At 38.9% G+C, this 15,827-nt stretch overlaps 1 protein-coding gene across 2 annotated transcripts; it reads left to right on the top strand.

The window, feature by feature from the left end:
• Nucleotides 1-853: 853 nt before the first annotated feature.
• Nucleotides 854-10,106, top strand: ca7 (carbonic anhydrase VII). Of its 2 annotated transcripts, XR_013971898.1 has the most exons (8): nt 854-1,126; nt 1,639-1,836; nt 5,209-5,327; nt 5,603-5,698; nt 5,839-5,901; nt 6,013-6,168; nt 6,808-7,080; nt 8,373-8,447. XR_013971898.1 is itself a non-coding variant. In XM_080884540.1 (7 exons), exons 1-7 carry the CDS (start codon nt 1,090-1,092, stop codon nt 8,490-8,492), a joined length of 789 nt encoding a protein of 262 aa, XP_080740666.1. In that variant the 5' UTR covers nt 862-1,089; the 3' UTR covers nt 8,493-10,106. The 2 variants fall into 2 exon arrangements, 1 of the variants encoding a protein (XP_080740666.1); XM_080884540.1 differs by lacking the exon at nt 6,808-7,080 and having other exon boundaries at nt 862-1,126; nt 8,373-10,106.
• Nucleotides 10,107-15,827: the final 5,721 nt, after the last annotated feature.

Raw genomic sequence — 15,827 nt, 5'->3', positions numbered from 1 at the left:
TTAAATACCCAGAGTTTAAATACCCGGGGTCAACCAAGGTACCAAACAAGTGCACAAGAGAGGTGAAGAAGAGAGCGCAGGCTGGGTGGAGTGGCTGGAGACGAGTGTTGGGGTGATTTATGACAGAAGGATAGCAGAAAGAGTGAAAATGAAGGATTACAAGATGGCAGTGAGACTTGCTGTGATGAATGGTTTAGAGATGATGTTACTCACAAAAAACAGTTAGTTTTATTACCTGAAAAGTAATGCTACAGAGGAGTTTAAACATAATTATTTGCACAGTTAAATAGTCTTTTAGTCTTTTAACTTAAGTAAACTTATTATTAGTGCAACCTGTGTAAAAATCAAAATATATTTTCAATACCTAATACCTCACTCATATAAAATGGCTTCTGTAAGAATCATACAGATTATATCACTGCAGGTGTTTATGATTGTAATTGCTTGGGTCTTCCTGGGATCTATAACAATTAAAAAAAAAAGTAACTAAAGCTTTAAAATAAGTGGTATGGAGTATAAAGTATTCTTCTATATAATAGATTATTACAAAATATAGTATATAGCTTAGAGTATAAAGCTGAAGCAGAAAGAAATACCTAAAGAAAAAAGGGGGATTACAGTACATCTGTATGTTAGTAAAATACTCAAATGTGACATTAAACTTCTACGGGGCCAAGGTTTCGGATGAATAATAATACATCTAATTAAGAATTTGACAATTTTTTTTTAAATTTAATAAAGATCCCAAACCTACAAGCAGCAGCAATTAACAAAAAAAATATTGCACAAACTAAATAATATTGATTTGGCATGTCTACATCATGGAAGCAGTGCGAGGAAGATTTCTCAAAGGGAACCTTTTAGTAGATCACATTCTTGATTTCGCTTATTTTTCTTTTTTTCAACGAGGTGTCTATTTTAGCGTTCAATGGTCGTGCGCGCGCCCACACGTGTGGGCGTGGCAAAAAGAGGTACCTTCCCCATTGCCAGTAAACTTGTTGAACAGCTGTACCCGCTGATGTCCCTACCTGTCCTTCACGTGCGCAACGAAGTGCCGCTTGGTCCGACTGGAACCTGCAGACAGGGACAATGACGGGACATCACTGGGGATACGGGAAGGAGGACGGTGAGATGTTCCAACCTGCAAGCTCCAGGCACTGTTTTCCTGCGTGGAGGCAATTAGCAATTTAACTGGAATAAACGGCCTGTTTGCGGTGCTTCGTGTTTTACTCAGACGTTAAAGACAGCCTTTAAATCCCGATTAGCCCTACGCTTAATGGGATAAACGGTTTCACCTCAACCTGACAGTCCAGTCGAATTTGCCCTGAGTTACAGAGAGTGTAATATTTTTAATTTTGCTCTGTCTAATGTTCTTAAGCAGACTTATTCTGTGCTGTGCTACATTGCCTTAATGTTATTGAGAAAGTCTATCTGAATTCCCCGATACCTGTTTAGGACCAAAGTTTTAGATTATGCCACCAGCCTTTAGTTGTGGCCTGGAGGGAGAAAGCTTCATTAGTTTAGTTGCAGGTTTATTGTTAGGTGACACACTAACAGATCTGGTGCAGATCATTGTAGTTGCAGAATTGTGTGTGTTGTAAATGTGTTTGTTTTTGATTATATTTGTTTCTCCCATAGGTCCCTCTTCATGGTATAAAAACTACCCTGTTGCGGAGGGGAACCGGCAATCACCAATTGATATCGTCCCCAATGAGGCCTCACATGACCGCGATCTAGGCCCTATAATGACAAATTATGACCACTGCACCTCCATTAACATCTCCAACAATGGACACTCCGTAGTTGTGGAGTTCAATGACTCAGATGATCGTTCAGGTGAGAAAATAGTGCTTTTGTTTTGTTTGTTTGTTTGTTTGTTTTAAATTCACTTCAATGATATTCTCGTTCCACTTTACCTGTTGTAGTTATATTATATGTGTTATATATGTATTATATGTGTTACAAACATGCCCATATCTGTTTTAGAAGTTTATATAACTGCCGTGCAACTATAATAGCAGCCGAAGACAAACTTGATCTTCAGTCTGACATCTGCTGCCAGTTACATGAGGGGGAAATCTGTGCTAAAAGTTTACTTCCAGTAATCCTTCCCTTGATTTCTCGAAAGCAAAACCACGTGTAAAGCTGATTATTATCACAGTTTGCAAATAAGCCTCTTATTATGCTGCAGGAAAGCGTAAGCAGCACTTATCTGCATGACTGTCTGTCTGCTGGACAAGAAATATAATGATGTTGGATGATCTCAGTGGTTATGATGACAATATTTGTCTTTATCACTGGGTAGATCTGTGTTAACCAGCCAGACATTAGCATGAATGATAAGCTCGGAAAAGTAGGCTGTTTTGCTCTGACGGTTATCACAAAACAGCCAAATGGCTGTTTGCTGAAATATCGATAATAACGATGAAATAAAACACCCTCAAAAAAACTGCCATCAACTACAACCTTAGCACGATTTCTCTGTATTTCAAATGTTCTGCACAAATCCTCTAAACCCGTTGTTTGTTTGCCATTACACGTCTTCCTCAGAACTCACTTGGATGAGTGACAAAACTTTTGTCGCACTGAAAACGCCACATCCAGGTGAACAGAATCAACATTTTGGGAATGCCAAAAACAGTTATACTGAGACAGGTGCACACTGTTAAAGTTGTTATAATAAAACAGAATTATAATAGCTAACATGATTCATAAGTGCAGGTGGTTTATGCTCTTCTTTCCTCAGACAGATATTAACAGTAGCGTTACGAAGGTCAGGATTTACAACATTGCTACCTGACTCTGCACATTATTCATTTATACATATTTATCACTACAATGTAGATGGTGTAAAATGATATCTACATATTATTAACATTAATATCATATTGTTGATCATTGTTTCACATTTTGTGCCACTCCTACACAGCTAATGTGACCTTGAATCATCTGATCCTTTTTGTCACAACGATGTCAGCAGCATCACAATGAATAACAATCATCATAACAGTGGAAAAAGTCCACATCCAGCAATGCATACCACAGCCACAAAGCAGTCTGCAGGGTCTCCTGTTCTCATCGTGGCATAGATTAAAGTTACTATTTACCCTTGTTAAAACTGAAAAACAAGTTCAAAATATCCTAATCTTGATTTTGCATGAGACTGGCAATTTGCATCTGAAGCTTAAGCTGGTGCCCACAGAGGTCTGTGAAACGTGACATTGGAGACTTTGCTTCTATATCAGCTTTGACTGCAAAATTCGATGATTTGAAACCTCCTGGGTAGGGATGGGTACCGGTATCCGGTGCCATGATGGAGACCGAAAAGCAGCGCACATCTCGGTGCTTTATTTTGGTGCTTTTTTTTTCCTGAGATGTCATACGCTTTGGATTCCAGCCAATCATTTAACCTTTGCAAGCGTAGTAGGCGGGCCCAGGTGCGTACGTTCTTTTAGAGTAGAGCTACAGATGGAAACGCCCAAGGTGAAGCGGTCAAAAGTATGGCTGTACTTCACAGCAAAAGATGCAAACTCAGCAGCCTGCAACAAGTGCTTTAAGGTGATGCTGTGCAAAGGAGGTAACACCTCGAATCTGATGAAACACCTGGCGACACATAGTGTTTTTTTAAAAGCAGAGAAATGCACCGTATTTGATAGCTTGCTGCGAGACCACACTCCTCACACATCTACTGCCTGTTATCGGTCCTGGAGTTTGCAACATCCCCCAAGAACCCGAAGAGGAGAGTCCTGGCCCCTAGCCCTGCCAGTGTAGCAGAAATGATGACGGATGATGATGGCAGCAGCAGCCGTTCTTCTCTGCGTGAGTAGCTTAATGTTGTTCGTGTGTAATTTACATTGAGTAGGCTAACCACGTTATTAAATGAATGCACGTAAGGTGAACTAGCAAACATCATCATAGCTACATGCGGCTGTCTTCTTGTTTGATGGCAGATACTCCCTTCACCCTGGCCAAAAAGGCTAAAATGACCAAAGAAAAAGTGGGAAACAGTTAAACATGAGAGGTTTTTGGACAAAGTTGGTGGTTTTTTCCCCCATTGATTAAGCACTGCTTCCAGTCAACAGTGATACCATAAATCCCCTATAGCTGCAGAAAAGGCTGACATTGTTGCCTTTTTACAAAAAAACAGCTAAACATGAGAGGTTTTTGGACAAAGTTTGTGTTCTTCATTCTTTAAGCACCGGTTCGAGCACCGTTTAAGCACCGGCACCGTTTCAAAAGTACCGGTTTGGTACTGGTATCGGTTAAAACCTAAACGATACCCATCCCTACTCCTGGGTGTTGACTAATGATGTCAGACGTTCGTGTGATGCTACACAAAGGATAGTTTGTGATGTGTTCTCATGAAATGACATTTTCTAATGCCTTCGCAGATATTCAAATTCACTTTTATTTTTATTTATGCATGCAACAAGTCATTTTAGGGCACTATGGAGTGACATAGAGAAGGTTAGATGGAGCTGAACTAAGTCTTCATGGTTCTAGAGAAAGCATAGAACATGTATGAGGACAACAAGGCAGCGGTGAGGCGTCTGCTAGGAGTCACAGATGGATTCAAGGTAGATGTGAGATCACATCATGGATTGTCTCCAAACCCCTTCTTGTTTTCTACACTGATGACAGGTTGACAGATGAGGTCAGACAGGAGTCTCTGTGAACTGTGATATTTGCACAGTTCACAGATTACATTGTGATCTTTGGTGACAAAAAACAGGACTCAGAGCTGGAGGTGGAAGTATGGAAGATGTTAAGATTTTCACTGAGATTATACCATATGAGAATCAGAAATGAGTACATCAGAAGGAAAGCTCAGGTTGAGCATTTTGGAGACCAAGTTAAAGGAAGACTGAGATGGTTTGGGCATGTTAAGAGGAGGGATAGTGGTTCTATTGGACCAAAGATGTTGAATATGGGACTGCCAGGCAGGAGGAAGAGACCTTAGAGGTGGTTCATGAATGTCGTAAAAGAGGAGACAAGATGTAAGTAGAGCAGAGAGAAGCAGAGCCTCTGCTGTAGCGACTCCTGAAAAGAGCATGCAAAGAAGAACATTTTAGGGCTCTAAATTTTGTGAGGCAGAGACCTGCGAAGAGAAATCAAACAACAAAAGGTATGGGGAAGTGCTTGCACGGAAACACCAACACTTTTTTTTTTTGTTTACCTCTACAGTACATCTCTCTGTATCTCCCACAGTGATCAAGGGAGGCCCACTCGATAACCCCTACAGACTGAAACAATTTCATTTCCACTGGGGTGGAAAAGGACATGGAGGCTCTGAACACACTGTTTCAGGAGAAGGCTTTGCATCTGAGGTAGGTTTCTGTTGAGTTTAAATCCTTTATCTCAGTATCTGATGGCCAAATGCAGGTTAAGAAAACTTATATAATTATAATAGGGTGTGTGTACTGGTAAAAATGTATATGGTAACAGGTGGTGGTGCAGACTTTGCTATAAAAAGATATTTATACTCATAAAAAGATACTGATATTCTCTTATTTCATAGCACACAGAAAGGGCTGCAATGTGGTATGCATGACTTCATTTATTTACCTTATTTTTCTTATTCTTTTTGTTTCCTCGCTTGTAGCTTCATTTAGTTCACTGGAATGCTGTCAAGTACAAAACGTATGGAGAGGCATCAACTGCGCCCGATGGTCTTGCCGTTCTTGGTATCTTTTTAGAAGTAAGACATTTCTCTCAATCCCATCTTCTGTCCTCATGCCCGATAATGATAGTATGAAACCATCTTAGTGGAAGTTAATAATATGTGAGAAACGTGGCGCATGCATGTGTGTGTAAAAATATATCTATCTGTTATGTAAGACAGGTGATGACCACAGATGGCTCCACATGATAACGGATGTTCTGTACATGGTGAAGTATAAAGTGAGTAGCCTAGCTGTGATTGTTGACTTATTTTATTGCATATATAAAAAAAAGAATGGTCTGTGAGTTGCATTTTTGCAGTGTTGCAGCTATATTGTCTTTATGTTTCAGGGCAGTATCACAGATTTCAAAGGTTTCAACCCCAACTGCCTGCTTCCCAGCAGTCTTCACTACTGGACCTACCTCGGCTCTCTAACCACACCTCCGCTACACGAGAGTGTTATCTGGATCATCCTGAAGGAGCCAATCGAAGTGTCTGAAAAGCAGGTGAGTGCTGCAATTGTGACCACTTTACACACCCAGTTTCTAACTTAGGCAGTGCTTTTGTTTTGCATTAGAAACGTTTTCTGTTCTACAAAATGGAGACGGAGAAGTGTGGCTATATTGTCATGACATGATTGTGTTGGGGATGAATCATTAACAGTAAATGAGTCTATACTCCACCAATAATCTTATCTGTAATAGATAATGATTATTCCACGTTCTGTTATACAGCCACTCAGAGACATCATTAAGTAGTACTCAGCAGTGGGTAATGACTCTGGCAAAAGCTCTGTTTTACTAAAGTAGAAGATCTACAATCGTTGCTTCAGAAGAAGAATATCAGGTGTGATCGTTTTTTCATAGCGTTTAGTTAAAAAATGAACGTATTAAACAGAACCGTGAAACTGTCAGAAATTGTGACCTACATTCATCTGTAAGCCAGTATAGCTTGAGGCATTGAAGCGCCAGTTGATCACTCAGTTGTGACAGCCACGAGTCTTCGTCTGTATTATGGTTGGCTATGCTCCACTGGTCTTCAGGGAGTGTATAGAAAGAAAAAAATAGCCTTTAGGGGGAGGGGTGGTCTAGCACATAAGCACAGAGCCTTATCAGAGTCTTTGTTTTGCGGTCCTGGCGGTGTAGGGTCTGACCTGGTAACTCCAATGAGGCAGTGGATGTTTGGATGAAGCCAGGACTTACAGTCAGCAGACAACACCTCCGGACAAAGTGGTTGTAGTAAATCTGGCATTGGTAATGAAGAGGATGGAAGGGGTGATTTGTGTTGTTTTCGCAGCTGGAGCGATAGCAAGCGCTCCATCCCTACTTTTCTCTTGCGTTTCCTCTCCCTGTGCCGTCTGCATTGCTTGCTGTTCCCGACAGTAAACCACAGAGGACACAGTGGTCTTGCAATCTCAGGTGGGATACTGTTGGTCCAATCCGAAGTAAAGTCCAGGTTCAAAGCTGAGACAGATGTCTGTTAGTTCCTGAAGAATGAAAGTGATCAGTAGATTGCAGGAAGACTCAATGAAAAGGTGTAAAAACATAAAAGGTGCACAATAGTTGGGAGCGCTGTGCCGCTGCATACGTCCATATGTGCTGCCATCTTTGCACCAGTCAAGGTTTCCTTTGTTTTCAAACCACAGTTCATAAAGATCTTTTTTTTTTTTTTTTTTATCCACGCCTCTTAGCACAGAATTTAATCAGAAAGTTAAGGTCTGATAACTGCAGGATGTCAAAATTAACTAACTGGATGCCTGCACACGCCTTCCAGGTCCCCCTGTGAGTCTCTTGTAGCCACTGCTGGCCAGTCTCAGGATTATTCTATTAATTTGTTGATTTTTTTTTCCCTTTATTTTCTCTAGTTGCCTGTTTTGCAAATCTATAATTGTACATGAGGAACCAGAGGTTTTATTGGTGGAGGCACTGTGGGTGTTGGTCATGAACTATCTATAAACCCATATCTGTAGCATTGCTTGGGGTGAATGTAAGACAGGCAACTGGCCCCACAGACTATAACTCCATTCCTCAAGCCTTTGATCCCCTCCAGCTGATTATCCTGATGGGTGACTGGATGGGTACAGGGATTTAATTGAAAACTGCTTACATGGAGACCCAGCAGGGAAAAGCCTTTATATAATAAGGAATTACTCCTGTAGGAATTACTGTTTTTCATTTCCCTACATAATGGTAGACACAGAGTTAGAGAGGAAGTGCCAAACTCTAACTTGGTTTTGTGGGTACTTGTAAGTTTAGGAAGCTGTTTTATCTGTGCCATGGAGCTGTATTAAAACTCATCAGTGAGCCACAGCTTTGCAGTGAGAAACACTAGAAGGTCATTAGAAAGTTCTAAATTGATCTAAGCTGATCCTACGTGTGTTCTGCTGTCAGTGCAGCATCAAACTGCCTCTAAAAAATTTGCTAAACCTGCTGCTGTTTGAGTAATTATTGCAGAAAACTGCCCAAATGCTGTAGGCAATTGTTTACAGAAATCTGTTTTTGAATTATGACTACAGTATAAGTGTGCTTGGAGATGGGAAGCCAGGTTTGCTTTAGAGATGAGCATATGTTGTTGATTATTGGACCTTTCATGGGATTTGTTAAGTTATACTCTGCATATTTGTCTTATTATAGCATCTAATATGGAGGAAGGGTTGTGCAGGAAATGAATGTCTTTTCCAAAGTTCATGTTTCTGTCCCTCTGAATGCAGCTGGGGATGTTCAGAATGCTTCTGTTCACCGAAGAGGACGACGATCAGAAGATGCGGATGGAAAACAACTTCAGGCCTCCCCAGCCTATCAAAGGGAGGAGAGTGCGTTCCTCCAATTAATATGACCTCTGGAGGTCTGAAGTCATAAATAACCAACGCTGTTTTTAGACAACAGTAACTGCAATAACACGAGAATACTTTCACCTCACGATAGCTTATCTTGAAGGGTTTGTGATTGTAGGTAAAACAGAAGTAAAACGTTGCAATAATTGTCATCCCTGGTGGTGTACCCCCCACCCATGTGAAACTTTAATGGCAGTAGAGGGAATTATTTTAGGGGCCAAAAAAAAGGATTTTGTTAAGTTTACTAGGAAGTAGAATAAAACCAGCATTTACAGTCATTATTATCATTATCACAATCACAAACTGTAAGTTTAATAGGTTGCACCAATACTTGAACCAACGATTAAGGAAAACAAGAGGGCACAACAACAAGCACAAAACCTTTTCACTCCTTTTATCATATATACCTGCTAATCCCATATCGTTGTAGTCTGTAGCTGTTTCCAGACTAATGCCATATCCCTTTGCTGTCTGCAGATCTAAACCCCCCGTACTGATTGCCATTGATTCCTTGTTAATCCAGCCTGGATTCCCAGTCCTTGTGGCTATAGATTCCTTCCAGTAGGGCCAGTGATGCTTTTATCTCAACTGCTCCGTGGACCATAATTGAGTGCATGAAAGTCAGGCTGTTTACAGTCCACAAATGCTATTAATCCCAAAACATGGTAAATGTTAAGGTCTTATTAAACTTCAGGAGTCCAAACAAGGCCCTATTTAAAATCTTTGAAGCGTTCTGTGATGATCAGATCATTATTAATTCTGTCGGCAGCATCACACGATGGTTATTATTGTGCAGGATGTATTATTATTATTATTATTATTATTATTATTATTACATCTATGAACCAGCAACAGGGGGAAAAAAGTTATAGAGTTTTCACCTAAAATCTGTGTTCGTGTTCACCATTTGAGTTGCTGTAACAGTTGCGTGACTGTAACCTTTTACCTGTTATCCAGAATTAGGTGGAGTAATTAAAGCAAATGTTTAAACTCTATCATTGATTAGAAGAGGCAAGAGTTCAAGGTAATTAGTAGCTAGGTTGAAGAGCAGTGGGAAATCTGGGCTGTGATTGGTTAAATATTTACCACCTGTGTTGAAGATGTCTAAGAATACACTGCTTTGAACAACTAAAAATACAAAATGTTAAATACTATAATGTTAAAATGTTAAGAATCAATGTATTAGCAAATATTTTGTAAGGAGAAGGACTTAATGTCAGAAAACTGTAATATATGTTTCAGTATGTATTACTACCAGACTGAAAATATAGTACAGCAATACATAAACGTGATAACCACCATACTTGGAGAAGTCCAGTAACATTTTAGAATACAGAGCCGATTTGTTTTGCTGTCGTATATTTATCGACATATATCTATGGTCCCTAGAGTTTAGCTACAATATTTGTCCAGCAGATGGCAGGTTTGGCTGTTTTATTAAAGTTCTAGACTGAATTCTTATTTTTCTGCTATTCATCAAAAATATTTTCATAAAATGAAATTTATATTTACATGTCTGTTTAAACATTTAAATGGTTATTTAAAATATGTAGCTGTTCAAATACTGCTTTATTTAATTTAATGTATCATTAAATAAATGCTTTTTTTTCTCTCCTGCACCTTGTTTCTACATTCTTAAATTGTTATTTTCTTTGTCAGATTTATTTTATTCTCATTCAGATTTTAGTTACCCATTTATTTGATCTCTAGCATATTCAGCTTGTGTTTATCGTCCTGCAGGTGGCAGTGTCTGCTCTCATTTGTATCAAATCCAGTAGCTACTGATTTGTTTTACACTGAACGTGATAAAAAAATTCACAGAAAATAAATAATTTACAACAGTGCATAGAAACCAATGGTTAAGTAAATTAAGTGATGCATTACTGGTAGGAAAAATACAACATTGTCATCAATGGCATATTTTATCTTACATCGGAGAAAATAACTTCGATAACACTTGACCTTGTCATTGCTGTCCTTTGTCACTGTGTAGGTGTTCAAGAGGTTGCATTACCTCACCTGGTTTCATTTCCACCTGATGTCTATGGAAAAATTCTGCCTCCTGGCTAATGAATAAAAAATGAGAGTAGGCGTATGAAGTATATCTGACACATATTCTCAAGTAATCCCTCAAAAATAGCATCAGTGAGCTTTATTGGGACTGAGAATACCTGAGCGGGCACATCATCTTCAGCCACGATCGATATGCCATGTAATAAAATACTACAGTCAGACCTCAGAAATAGTCGATCACATGTATTTTTAGCACCAGGATATCTACTTGCTTGTCATAGTGATTATTTTGCCAGACAGAGCAACATCTTTGCAACACTGTGAAATACAAACCCGCGGGATAAAAAGTTGTTGTTCAGGCAAAAGAAGAAAGTTGTCTGGAGAGTGTCGTGACAGTCCATGTATTTGTGGAGTACAGAGAAATGTGCGGTGCTGGGGCCAATCATCAATATTGTTTTATCAGTGCCAAAAGTATGTTGACACATACTGCTTTGTTAAAAAGTGGTACTAGTAATAAAATGTACACAAAAACTAAAGGTAAATGTGGTAAAAGTGGCCTTGTCGGTGTGCTTGTACTTAAGTGTATTGAATAAAGTGCTTCATGAACATATGGTTAAATGTGTTATATGTGCTATATACATGGAAGTACATTATGTATCTGGTTTAGTGTTTTGGCTGCGGTAACACAGGAATTTCCAGAGTCCTCAGGTAAATAAAGTATTTCTCATCTAATCTTACATCATGATTTATTATGCAACTGTTTTCAAACATGCATGAGAAACATTTTATATACACTTAAAATCTTTAACAATACACTATTTTCAAAAGCTCATAAGAGAATCTGTAAAACACTATGTTGCTTGTCCAAAAAGTGTAAAGCATAAAAACAGATGGAGTATTTTCTATTAAGTGAAGCATTAAAATGTAAAGACTCAAGAACAAATGAATGCATGAATGTGTACATAATGAATGTGTATGTTTCACCAAAACTTAAGGGTCGCACAGCAGTTTGAGAGAAGCAGAAAGAGAGTAAGGGATAAACAGAGGATGTTATCATTTTGGACAATGGTGAGTGAAGCATCCAGTGTTTTTGGAGCCTGGCTGATATTAGAGGGTAAAGGCTTCTGCTGCTCTAGCTTGTTTTTTATACAGACTTTCTTTTTAATTTATTAACCTCTTTCTAATTCTAAATTGCTATATTGCTATAAATTGCTATATAGCCCTTTTTAAAATGAACCAGTCTTGTTGCACTGTTACACAGCTGTGTTATGATATAAATTAATTCAGTCTGTAGCAAACCTAATATGTACCCCATCCAAACCAAACTACTACAGTAGATCTAACCTTCTAAGCATTTTCTCTAACCTTTTTCTTATGATGCACACCGAGTCACTTTTTCTGAGCAGTAAAACTAAACCTGAGATGCTCCACTCCTAAATCACTTTAAGGACAGTGTCTCTATCTGGCAATCAGGGGACACAGTCACAGTGCAGTTTCCATGGATACAAACAGCACATGTAGCACAACACAAACGCTTGGCCAGCTTATATCTCCCCTACTTGTGTATGAGCCAGTGATCCATCGCCATCACCCTGTCAGAAAATAAAACCATACTACAAAAATATCTAACGCTTCTTTCCCCTTATGACACCCCCCCCTCCCTCCACCACCACCACCACCACCTCACTCCTGGTGACACGTGTGTGTTTCTGTATTTAGCTTTATTTAGCTGCGTGTTATCTGGGATTATTTTGTGTGGATTGTTAGTGGTTCCCCGCTTATTCCAGCCACACACAGCACCTGTCTTTCCCAGATACTAATATCTGGCCTACACCTATTCTGGTTCACGGTCACGGTCATAGCAACTTGCCAAACAACATACACATTTAATGGGTTGTAGATACACACCAAAAACATTAAGGTTGTCGGGCAGTGGCCTTGGTTTGCTGAGCGTGTTATAAATCATAGCAGGAGAAGAGATGAAGTTCCCTCTCTGGGTCAGACTGTTGGTGGTCTGTTATGATATTTAAAGAAAACAGAGTGTTGCTGTCACGGGGAGAGGTCACGTAATGTAATTCAATACTTGGCTGTCAGCTTCTACACCACTTTCAGAAAACAGCATTATGTCTCTTCATAACTTGGTTAATCAGTATGCCTAAGTTGACTTATAAACAAATTTTTATTATGTGAGCTGGGGTGACTGAGTGGCAGTCATGCTCTGACCCTAGTCTGACATCTGATCTTGACAGTGTGGGGCTGCTCAGGAGGGGGTCATGACAAATTCTCAGTGGGTGACAGACACCTAAATGCTCTTCAGGGAAATTACTTTACTCAGTAGCTCTTAGTAAAGCCCCTTTTGTCAATGTAAGACCCAGTGTTTGTCAAGAGTTTCTATAGCAACACAGAGTCACAGCTAATTCAGAGCTCAGTCAACCCTTATTCATTTCCTGCACTCCTGTTTAAAATCAGTGTCACAGACATTTGGCTGGCCGGGTAGATATGTAAAACCAGTACACTTCAGCATCAGAGCTTTACATCCGGAGATATTTTAGTCAAAGAGTTATTATAAGTTGCCACAAAATTTATTAAATATTAATAAAAAATTATCTAGAGAGGCTTTTGGTTCATGAGATGGAAATATTAATGGGCCGAGCCGTTTTCCAGGTTGGATTGTAGAGAGTGGTTAATACAGTACCTAAGAAGTGAAAATTCCCTGGCTCTGTTTCAGGAGGAGACACAAATCCCTTTGGGGGCAGCTGGAAGGGCATCCAGTGTAAAAATCTGCCAAAACAAACATGCAGAGCTACCAGCTGTGGAAATCCTGTAATGAACAGACAGCAGCTGAAAGCTGTTTTTATTGTAAAGAGTTTTTTTTATGTATTTCCTTGTTGCTAGTTGCAGGTACTAAAATAACAAATATGGTAAGAGAAGCTTCTCATTTAAAAATGGCCCCAGATTTATTGTCAGACATCATGTTTTCATAATATATGCTGGGTGGTTGTGGATGATAGAGCTGGTGGAGTGGGTCGTCCACTATTAACAGGACTGTGTGGTGTTTCGACAGAAGAACGGAGACGGCTTGGTTTGTAATGGAACGTATATATTCAGCAGTAGTTCGCCATTTTACATCTCACCATACACTTCACTTCTTCTCTCCTTCCATCATCCTTAGTCACAGAGCCCCCTACTGGTAACTGAGTATATGTTCATATTCAGTCCCCCTTGTAAGCAACCCTTCACCATCTTAGCAGTGTATGTAAACACAACAGACTGGTTGTTGGTTTCATCTGCAAAGTCTCTACAGCTTCAAATATCCGTGGAGGGTGAATTTAAGATTGCTACTCATGGCAGGTGAGATACAAGGTAAAAATATTTGGGTTAAGATAACTCTTTCTGACACACTAACATTCAATGTACATTTTCCTGTCACCTGTCAATCCACTGGACACACTAGGAATCTATGTAACGCCATCCTTTTGGCCTGGACGTGCGTTTATCTCAATATAACTGCACATAGATTAAAGATAAATCTGGTAAGATTGCTTATGAATTGAATTAACTGATATTTGAATACCCCTGCTCTATTATTACCTTTAAAGCTCATGGAAATACGAAGATGGTGGGTCCATTAGCACTGTAAATTGATGTTACTGCGATTTGGTTTGATCCATCGATCCACAGAACTTCTTTTGCGCATCAGTTAAGTTTTGTGACTCAGTGCTACTATCTTCACTGATAACTTTGAGTATTAGTAAGGCAATCAGTATTTTTTTTAATATATCTGTGAGGCTGTACTGAATGTAATGCTTTAATAGCTATGCAAATAGTTTATGATTGATCAAAATATGGAGAAAACTATCACTTTAAACCACACGAACACAGTTTTACTCAAGTTGTCTAAAATCTGTAGTAAATCTATGGAAACTGCTAAATACAGCAAGGAAGTTATTTGGTGCTGGGAGATAGAAGAATCCAGTACTGTATTTGCAAAAAAGTATTTGCCCCCTTCCCAATTCCTTATTATTTTGCATTGTGAGGTAGTCTGACTGGAGCGTCAGTGAAGGTGGTAGGTAGGGAGACTCATCAGACATTTGTGTTCCCAGAGATGAGTAATTTATTTAGAGTGACCTCCATGTGAAACTTTAGAGAACTCCCCCAAATTAACTTAATTAACAAAACTCAAAAGCACATGGATTTGGTAACACAACTCTACTCTCTTCCCTCATCTGAATCAAGCAAAGGTTGACTATCAATTTCCCTTCAATCAGTCTAGCGTACCACTAGCTCAAGCTGAGGAATTTTAAACTTAACACAAATGACTGAGAATTACATAAAGCTCCCCACTCTTCTGATTAACACATTTACACAACTAAATGGCTCTACATATGAAAACATATTCAACAAATCCCTTTGTATCCCGAAACAAACAAGAAGTAAAAGAAACCCCTTCTCTTGGTTTCACCTGCTGATGTCAGACATGACATCAGCAGTACTTTAAAATCAGGAAATGCTGGGCGGGCCTTTCTCCACACCTGACCTACATGAAGACTGAAAACAAAAAACAGTGTAAGTATGCACAAATGACTTAATTTTCAACATAGTAAAATATAAAGCTACAAGAACTTGAGTATTTTCTTTGATTTGCTAAATGTTTGTTTTGCCAGCATCAGTACGCTTACACAAACAAACCCGGGATAGTATGTGCGGCAATGTTACTTTGACAATAGCAAATCATAGCAAATAAATATAGAAAGAGAATAATGTGCAAAAAGTCAATAATTCTGGGACAAGTGGAGAGTCTTGCTCATCCACATGCATATTTAGTCACAGTTGTATGTTTCAGATCATCAAACAAATGTTCATAATTAACAAAGATAACCTGAGTAAATACAAAATGCAGCTTTTAAATAATGATTTCTTTTATTAAGAAAAAATGTATCTAAACCTACAAGGCCCTGTATTTAAAAAAAAAAATCAAATTGAAAAAGTAAAACTCACAAAGCATTTTATAAAATATCATCATACCAACAGGTGGCAGTTTGATGGTCAGCTTTGCTGCTTCAGGACCTGGATGAGTCACCATAACTGATTAAACTAGAATGCCTATAAAAAATATTCATAATTCTTCAATGGTTCACCCTTTTATTGCTTTAATAAAGGAAAACATGGTCAATATAATTAGTCTGTTTTTTGACAAAAAATGTGCTAAAAAGGCCTATTGCATGTCAAAGTGAAAACAGAGGTTTTCAAACTAATATAAATTATTTAAAGATATACGTAGTTGAGTGGAAAAATCTTGTTGGACATGCAACTGGCTGA

Source organism: Rhamphochromis sp. 'chilingali', assembly GCF_963969265.1.
Source record: "Rhamphochromis sp. 'chilingali' genome assembly, chromosome: 6".
Classification (NCBI taxonomy): Eukaryota; Metazoa; Chordata; class Actinopteri; order Cichliformes; family Cichlidae; genus Rhamphochromis; species Rhamphochromis sp. 'chilingali'.
This window is presented reverse-complemented; position numbering and strand designations above follow the sequence as displayed.